At 35.7% G+C, this 9,884-nt stretch overlaps 1 protein-coding gene across 1 annotated transcript in view; it reads right to left on the bottom strand.

Annotated features, from left to right (window-relative positions):
* Positions 1–9,884, bottom strand: part of OSGEPL1 (O-sialoglycoprotein endopeptidase like 1) — a 10,369-nt gene continuing 485 nt past the window's right edge. Inside the window, exons 2-8 of the mRNA XM_007464976.1 lie at positions 8,710–8,950; positions 4,624–5,011; positions 3,626–3,830; positions 3,401–3,549; positions 2,157–2,287; positions 1,962–2,033; positions 1–480 (exon numbers count right to left, since the gene is read on the bottom strand). Of these exons, the coding sequence (XP_007465038.1) occupies positions 402–480; positions 1,962–2,033; positions 2,157–2,287; positions 3,401–3,549; positions 3,626–3,830; positions 4,624–5,011; positions 8,710–8,930 (1,245 nt within the window). The 5' untranslated portion in view covers positions 8,931–8,950 and the 3' untranslated portion in view covers positions 1–401. The remainder of the gene's footprint in view (positions 481–1,961; positions 2,034–2,156; positions 2,288–3,400; positions 3,550–3,625; positions 3,831–4,623; positions 5,012–8,709; positions 8,951–9,884) is intronic.

Here is a 9,884-nt window from a genome sequence, read left to right as displayed (position 1 = left end):
GTTGACATGACTTTGACCTGGCTACCTTTCTAAAATTGCTCTCTCATTAGAAAAGTCAGGCTAATGTATCCTGATATGAAAAAGGGGGGTAAAGATCTATGCCTGTATAATATGGGGCCAGGATTTAGCAGAATTGCTATATTTTTTCCAAGGTTTTTCTTTCTACTTGCCAATATTCTTTTTCCCCCAAGATGTTTTATTTGGTTTTTGATAATAAAAAAAACCTATACTCCCTTATAAGACTATAACATCTTATTATAGTCTCTCAGAAGAGCAGGTTAAACATCAAACATAAAAAGGCTAACAAAGAAAGTCTTGATGAACAATTAGTATTATATATTTGATATACAAAAGATCAAAACTTTACTACTACCTTTAGGGATTTTTCTTAAAAGCAAAAATCAAATCTTCATTTTTAATCGTGGTACTTTTATGGCAGCTTCTCCAACTTCTTTTGATATATCTGCTCCAAGAGGACATCTGCATCAAAATCAGACAAATCACATTATTTCAAATTATTTTACATTATTTGTTTACTGAGCTGTTACTAGCTCTGCAAACTATCTGCTTAGAATTCTGACAAACAATATATGTATCTAGTGTATAACTGATTATATGTGATGGTGGTTCTTGAATCCATAAAAATACAATAGGACCTCAAACCAGAATAATGGGTGAAGGAAGGCTAGAAATCTAAATTGGACAATTTTTTAAAACCACTTTGAGGTATAATTTGACATGTTAAAAGCTATACATATTTAATGCATACAGTTCAATGAGTTTGGGGTTGAGATGTTTTTGAAAGAGTTCTCTCTCAAATACTGTAAATAAATAAAAACTTGAAACAGAAAAAAATAACAAAAAATTGCCTTATAATGCTCTACAAAGCTAACAGGGTAAAAACAGTTTACCATACAAAGTCAGACCTGCATTTATTCCAACTTCAGAAATTCTCCAGGTTTCTACCGTTCTTCTCTGAGGTTTCAAAAGCTAGCTTGCTCCTTTTCTACCTTCCCTTGTCACTGGTGGCAGGAGAGGTCTTAGATTCTACCCTCTTTCTCTGTTCTTCCTCAGTAAATACTTTTGGCCTCAGATTTCTGCTTTTGTACAATGTTGCCCTATACAAAGCTTCAAATGGACCCCAACCTTAAAAAAGCCATCATCTCCAGCCTCAACACTGCCACAAGAAGGCAGTGTTGGATCAGATGGTAGATTCTACCTGAGGCTAGGCCATCAACTTAAGGGATTCTTTCTACTAGTAGTTTAGTCACTACTAACTAAACTCTGTTCATTTATGATCAGCCTTAATAGTCTATGGTTCACATAGGTATAGTTATGTATTAAAATGCTGAAAAGTTTATAACAGCAGATGAAACACTGTTGAAAATAGAATTATGTTAGATTATGAAACATAATCATGCTTACTGTTTTTACTATTCCAGAATTAGCTTAAGACCAGAACTTGATAACAAAATGAAAAACTGTGCTACTCCTAGGAACTTTGGTTTGGGAGAGGAAATAAGGCTTGCAGAAAACAGCTATCTTTTGGCTATTTCTCAGCTGCCTGTGGAGAAGTATACTCACAACCCAGTCTCACACCTGAATGCTTTTTGCACATTTTCCTTAAGTTTCCAGCACGGCAGCTGATGCCGAGATGGTCCTAACACTGCAAAAGTCCAGGTCATGGACATGGTTTCCATTCTGGTCCCCAATGAGGGAATTCATCATCCTTACCCACTGCCTGTTTCTAACCTATGATTTGTCAACATTTATATAATTTAATGCTGTAACAAAAATATTTCTTATAAGGCATCTAACGCTTAGGTTAGATGAAAAAAATTAATGTACTCTTTCTTCAAGTACCACCAGAGTGTCAATGAAAACCTCAAATATAAATGCAAAATCCAGGCTTTGACTTTTACAATGCAAATTGCATAAAGATTATGAATGGTACCACGTACTTTGGCTCATAGCGGATGCCTTCTGTGCTGTGTAAAATGTCCAAGCCAGCACGCAATCTTTCAACACCATTCCTAAATAAGAATCAATAAAAATAAAATAACTAGCCCAAGATTTAAAGGAAGAAAATTTAGCATGATGAAATGGCAACTAATATTTACATAATTATGAGTGAAGCACAAACATCCATGGCTTACCACGCAATCATAACGCCGTTGTCAGTGCACAGTCTGGGAGGAGGACACAACAAAGTGCATTGTGTTGCATCCGTCACGATTTTCAGAGCTTTTCGGATATGTAAGTTACTTGCAACGCCTCCAGATACAACCTGCAAAAGTTGAGAAAACCAAAATTAACAAATATCACACATGAATATGAGCTAAGCTGTGAGCTAAACCTGGGGGAAGTACCAGCATTATACAATAAGACAATATCACATTTTGGTAGGTGGGTAATGAGCAAGTGATATATCTATATAATAAACATTTGCAAAAGAAACAAAAATCACCAACAATTTCAATATTACCATATGATCACTTTCATTTTTGTACATTTTCTTCTAACCCTTTTCTCATTACAATCATAGTACAGTATTTTAGACCCTGCAGTTTTTACTTATAAGCATTTTTTTCATTTTACTACATAATTCTTAAACTATTACCTTTGATATTTGTGTAATATTCCATTTTGTGAACCTACCATTTAAGTATTTTTCCAAAGAATGAAGTTTAAGATACACAGGAAATTTATCAAGGCTTTTAAGCACATTTAAAGGGATTTCATCAAAGGAACATAAATCTGAAGGAAACAGCCTATTTTTCCTTCAATAATGACAGCAGTTATACTGCATTTTGTTTCATACTGTAAACCCTCTTTTAAATTCAATAAGATGCAGCCTTGAACTTTTTTGCCACACAGGCTGTACAGATGTCCTATAAAGCTGCCAGGCCTGTACAGGGAATGGCTGTTAAAAGTTTTGTTTTGTTTTGTTTTTAATTATTTATTTATTTTCGGCTGCATTGGGTCTTCGTTGCTGCACGTGGGCTTTCTTTAGTTGCGGCGAGAGGTCTTCTCATTGCGGTGGCTTCTCTTGTTGCGAAGCACAGGCTCCAGGCGCGTGGGCTCAGTAGTTGTGGCTCACTGGATCTAGAGCGCAGGCTCAGTAGTCATGGTGCACGGGCTTAGTTGCTTCGCGGCATGTGGGATCTTCCCAGACCAGGGCTCAAACCCATGTCCCCTGTGTTGGCAGGCGGATTCTTAACCATTGCACCACCAGGGAAATCCCAATAGCTGTTAGTTTTTATTCTACGTGATTTCATACTGTCAGGGATAGCATATGGCATAAAGATCTTTTCATCCTATGCTTAGGGTCAATTAATCTCTGGGAAGAAAAGTAACATACTGTAAAGGATTACTACTATTCTAAAATTACAAAACTTACCAGTACTGCATTACTTTGACATAACAAGTCTCTCTGCTTGCAAAATAGAATAGCACGATGTGTTCTTTTTGCAATGTGGCAGGCTACTGTGTGCTGTACTGCAGCAGCAATATCTGCAGCTGAAGACAGGATTTGCCCCTTCTCAATACCTGCAGGAATGAGCAGGTATTTTTAGGTACAATCCAGTACTACTTATTTGTCCAACTTTACTAATTAGAAATATACCTTCTTCTTTTTCCTTTTGCATTATCATCTTATCAATAATGTGATGAAGTCCAGAAAAAGAAAAATCACAATTTTTAGCACGTTGCATGGGAGGTTTGAAATCAAAATGCAGTTTATTTCCCTGTTTGGCCAAATGTTCTATAGCCTTCCCACCACTCATGGTGGAGCACTCTGGATGTTTTATTAAAGAAAGTCTTCTTGCTACCTATCAAAAACAAACAAAAATTTTTGTAATGTCATGGAACTGTACATTTTGAAACCAGGGTGCATAGGAAATGAATTTTACCCTGGGTGAATAAGACATGCAATACTTTTACAAACATGGACCAGAGCTGGTGGTCAGTCAAGACAGACAATCTTGCTGTTTCTGACAACCTGATCAATAGTGGCCAATCACTGCCTTCCTATCTACTTTTGCTCTTCTACTGGGGATGGAAAATAGGTTTGAAAATGACAATGACTGCTTAAAGATGAACTTCAAAAATAAGAACCTGTCCTATTCTTCCAATCATTTCAGCTGTTGGCAACAGGTTTTTTTTTATAAGGCAGTAGGCTTTAAGATTCTAAAACAAAGGAAAAGAAATCTGCTTGTCAGTGGTGTCAGCAATTGTAACATTTAATAATAGAACTTTGTGCATCTTTAATGTCCTTATTTATCTTTATATATCCTCTTATTTCACTTTTTAAAGGTACATTACACTTCACAAAGCACTTTATTTCATATATTATGTTATTTGATTAAAAAAAGTGTATATACAAACTATTTGAGCCTTTATATACTGATGTAAACCTCATATCATTTTATTTGGAATGGGTAAGAAGGGATCTTTTATAAAATTATGTACTACTCTTTTTGTTTACTACTGCACATAAGTTTTTTCAGTCTAATATATTATTCAGAAATATTTAGATGAATAGCAGTAGTGTATCTATTACTATTTAGCTGAAATAGACACCTTAACAAAAAAGAATAGAGATATTAATTCTTAAATAATTACCTTGTCAAGCATGTCACCTGGCGCTATATCCAAAGACTTTCCAAGAAGCAGAAAATCTGAAACTCCTCTAACTAATGCCAAAAGACAATGACCTCCTGAAATCAAAAGAACTAAAAAAGGAAATTCTACTTTATTTGTCAACCTAATAGTAAGTGCATGAGCCTCCATATGATGAATGGGAATGAAGGGCTTTTTTAACTGGTCTACCAGTTGTAAGCTAAATGATAAGCCTACACCCAAGCTTAAAGCAAGTCCTGGTTTTATGGTAGTTGCAATTGCTGAGAGTTCACTTGGAGAGACTTTACTGGCAGAGAGAGCTTCTTGCACTATGCGTTGAATATTTTCTCTATGAAGCTGTTGAGCTACTGGAGGAATAATCCCACCTGTTCTGAAAGATATAAAAAAACAGCTTTTTATAATTTTAAGATTATAAAAATAGAGAAAGAAAAAGTATATATTATGGCTGAAGGCATGTTTTCAAATTAACCATTATATAGCTAAACACATTAGTAAGTCAAGTATTTTCAAATTATGTGTGCCTTATAATGTCCAGTACATTATAAGAACTCACCATGCAGTGATTAAGAATGTTATTTAATGTCTCTAACTTTTCAAAACTGTATACAACAAACTCCTATGGATTTGTTTCTTGATAAATGAAATCACCAAAATAATTTTGAGAAGCATTCTAAGGAAGGAGTCTTGAATAAGGAAAGGACAGGATAAAACTGGATTTTAGGAAAATTAATCTATCTGACTGGAAGAAAAGAAATACTAACAGAGAAACATGAAGACAGTTTTGTGAAGAAGACGAGTTTATTTTTAAACACACTGCACTTGAGCTCATGGTAGGACAGCAGACAGCTTGAAATCCTGAAATAAAGTTTGGGAATCCAGTCTTTAATTGGATTGGTAATTTTGATTTTTGGTCCATGTAGGACAAGCAGTGGATGACCACTCCAAATGTCAAGAATGAAGAATTAGAAGGCAAAGTTGTTAGCAAAAAATTAGCCAGCATGTGACTGATCAGAGAGGCAGAGCAAAAATATAGAGGGTCTGCAAGATGTACCTCTAATCTCAAAAAAAACCCTTCAAATATTGATGTTGTAAGATCTATATACACGGCATTCAATGAATATTTAATAGTTAAAATATGTACTGTGTCAGTGAGGGCAATATTTAAAAGAAATGATCTTATTTCAACACATCCATAATATAATACCATTTTCCTTAATTCTTCAGTGACTTTTTCTCCTATATTCCTCAATTCTGTTAATGGCACCAATAACCTCCTAATCACTTGGGTTTCCAGGCTTATCTTTATCTCCTTTCTTTCCCTTACTTTCCACATTTAATTAAGTTTATCACCATTGATAAGGTCAGCACTGTCCCACTGCCACCACCAAGTTCGAAAAGCTCTCATTAACTCATTCTATTCAAAGCCTTCTAACTGTACTTCCCTAGATACATTCTCTGATCCTTGGAATTGTTCTATATGGTGTTGCCAGAAAAAAAGCACAGTGCTGACCTCATCACTCACCTACTCAAAAGCTTTTACTTTCTTGGAATTTGGGAGACTTTAAATCCAAATCCTCTCCCTCCTACTCATTTCTTCTTCCTCCCACTTGCCTACTCCCTTTCTGTGCCTCTTCTATGTATTATCTTCTAAGGACTATGCTAAGCATCAGAGACAAAAGAGATGAATAAGACCATGGCTTTATTCTCAAAGAATTAATTATGATTAATAAAATCAATTAATTAATAAATAATAATTTGTAGACAGTATGGAAAGTGGATGATTAAAGAACAAAGCTAATAAAGAGGCAGTGAAACCACTTAGCCTCAAGACTGGAGCCAAGAGTCCAGGCAAGAGACAATAAGGGCTTGAACTAAGTGGAAAGTGGGAGGGAAAGTTTCAAGAAATATTTGGGAGGTAGATTTACTATGACTAGATGACTGATTTGGGTACAGAGTGGTGAGGGAGAAGTCAAGATTGTCCTTCAGGTCTCTGGCTCGAAAGAAAGAACTCCTCTTCCAAGCAATCCTCTATTATTACACTTTCCATGCTGTTTTACAATGACCTATTTACCTATCTGTCTTCTTCACTTTATAGTAGTAAGAGAAGTACTATAGTTACTAGTAATAGGTAGGTTTTTTTTGAGCCCTTGCTATTTGTCAAGACTGCACTAAATGCTTTAAAAGAATTCACATTTAACCTTCACAACAATATTATAAGCTGGTTGTCATTATTATCCCCATTTCACAGATAAGGACACTAAGACATAGAAAATGGTGCAAGGTCTCAAAACTAGTCAGTGGCTGAACCAGAATGTAAACCACTTTATATGGTAAGCTGCTCAGAGGAAAGGATCATATATATGTACCCACAGTGCCTCAGATGCTGCCTTGCAATTGTAGGTATTCAATAAATGATGAGATGCGCTGAGGAGATGGTACCAAATAGTTTATTTGTCTATATATTCCTCTCAAGTGACTCATGCGCTAGCTAAGCTAAGTGTTTGTCCAGTACTTTCTCACCTCTTTGCCTTTGCCAGTGATGCTCCCTCAGCCTACAATATTCTTTCCATCTTTCATTGAAGGCCTAACTATCTCTCAAGGCCACTGACCCCTGCAACATGTCAGGTGCTATGCTGGGCACTAGGCATAGTGTAGCGGTTAATACAGACACAGCCCCTGTCACCATGGAGCTGAGGGTCTATTGGGGGAAAGACTGTACATAAGTAAACAAACATAAAAATTATGAAAAGAATTATGAGGAAAATATGCAGGATATGGTATATAGAATAAACAGGGTGGGAGTACCTAATTTAGATTAAGTAGTTAGGGTAGGCCTTTCTGTGCAGCTAACATTTACATGTTCAAATGTCCAGTACACCCCAAAATAATGAAAGAACTGTAAAACTGAGGCATGGTACTAAGTTATTGTCTGCACTACTTCTTTGATACTCACTTTATGCTGCCTTGCACTGCTGACTTCCCTTGTAGGTCTACATACCATGCCTCAAAGATTAGGTTAAGCTTCTTAAAGGCAAGGACTTGCTAGTATTTCACTGTGCCTTATTAAGACCTAACACAGTCCCTTTCATATAATACGTAACCATCAGAGGCCTACTCTGCCTCTTCACGTATACTATTTCTAATATTCTGTATTATTTCTATTATGCACCCCACAATCCTATAAGGCAGGTATTATCTTTCCCATTTTATGGATGTGAAAACAGAATCAGAGAGGATCAGGAACTTCCCAAAGTCAGAGCCAATACCAATCACTAATTCATGATTCACACACAGGTTTGTGATCTCAAAACACCAAACTTTTTCACTATTCAGATGTTGTAAATTAATGGCTTGAAGGCATATCTGAACTGTATGGTATTTTAATATATTTGAATTACCTACTAATTTTTAAAATCTGGGAGATATCACCATAACATTCTGGATTTCCATTTTTTTCTTGAAAATTCTGATAATCAAATAACATAAGGCCTACATTCTTGCATGGCAACAACTGGCTGGAGCTGAGTAGTGACCTCCTATAGATATTTTCCACATTATACCCAGCCCACCTATTTATGTAACCTGCCTGGTGGCCCTTTGGAAAAATCTGAGTTTATAAACCTGGCACCATTCTGTGCTTTAATACAACAGTATATTATTATTTAAGTACCAATATGAATTATATGTGTAAATGTGAATAGGATTTTCTTTTGCAGTGATTAACACAGGCTAGATGTCAGGTCATACTTTCCTAGGACTTCAGTTGAGACCATGAAACATAACAGGTGGACAAAAGAGAAAAAGGCATGAGGGGAAATCATGGATAAATATTGGAGTTTAGTTTCTTTTTGGCAACAGGATTAGCTAAGGTTGGGACCTTATTGTGGAGCTCCTTAAAAGCCAGGTTGAGGGGTTTAAGGTTTTCTACGGCAGTTATTAGAAACTTTTGCATGAAAGAAGAAATTAGTTCTTAAAATTTAACTTTTGTATGTAATAAATACAAAAAAAAATTATTTCATTTTATTTTTCCAAAAAAAAGTGGAAACTACCAAGATAATGTCTACTCACTTTAAATGAACTTCGGTTTGGGAATGTATTGCTTCTCCCAAAACATTTCCAGTTTCATCCACCACAGCAGCTGCTGTATCATCACAACTGGTTTCAATTCCCAAAACTAGTTTATGAAGAAATAGTTTTCCAGGATGAAAATTAAAACTTCTTAGAAATTCATACATATTCCTTTTTGATGGTTTAGAAAAAACTCCTGCTGTCTTATTCAATATTAGCATATTTACTGTATAGATAATTCCTGGAAAAGAATTAAAGAAACAAACTATTATTTGGAACTGACATTAGCGACTAGCCCATTCAGTAAAGCAAAATTCCAAAAACTTGGTTTATTTTTCAATATATAGTTTTATAAAAATTTAGGAAAGGTTTGTAAAAGTTAGCAAAAAATTTTAGTCTGTAGAAATCTGTTAATATAAATAACAGTATGAATGAATATAATGCTCTTTAAGAGGGAAAACGGGAAGTTAGATATAAAATTTTTATTATTACTATTACTTGCATGCTGTTCTTACCAAACTATTGATTATTCTTTATAAAACAGCTAATGTTACAGTACAACAGCTGCATGGATAGTCTTTTGAAAAGTGCTATTCATTTTTTATAGCTAAAATTAAGACAAAATGTGGTTTAAAAAAAATCAATAAGGGCAAAATGGAACTGATGAAAATCAATGCATTCCATTTCCTAGAAACACCTTTCAAAAGAAAATTTTAATCATTTGGTCGGAAAACAAGAGTTCACATAAAACACAAAGTAAGATTTAGTCGTCTAAGTTTAGAAACGAGTGTTCTCATAAAGCTCATCTTCTTGCCCGTGCGGCCATGGCTCACAGGCCCAGCCGCTCCGCGGCATGTGGGATCTTCCCGGACCGGGGCACGAACCCGTGTCCCCTGCATCGGCAGGCGGACTCTCAAACCGCTGCGCCACCAGGGAAGCCCTCATAAAGCTTATTTTAAGAGAGCATATCAACTAAAACGACCGCAACCTAATACCTATTTTATCCATTAATTACAATTGTCTGAATTAAATCTCCATTTTTGCCACAGGTTTATCATAACAGGGATCTCCCCAAATCCTCTTTGCCCCCCGTAACAGCAGTCCATCATTAAAGCACCCTGGTTTTTTCACACGGCCGAATATCTAGTCTCATGCTGCTCAAATCACCTGTTCTA

The sequence above is a fragment of the Lipotes vexillifer genome, unplaced genomic scaffold, assembly GCF_000442215.2.
Source record: "Lipotes vexillifer unplaced genomic scaffold, Lipotes_vexillifer_v1.1 scaffold903, whole genome shotgun sequence".
Lineage (NCBI taxonomy): Eukaryota > Metazoa > Chordata > Mammalia > Artiodactyla > Lipotidae > Lipotes > Lipotes vexillifer.
Note: the sequence above shows the minus strand (reverse complement) of the source record. Positions and strands in the feature narration are given on the sequence as shown.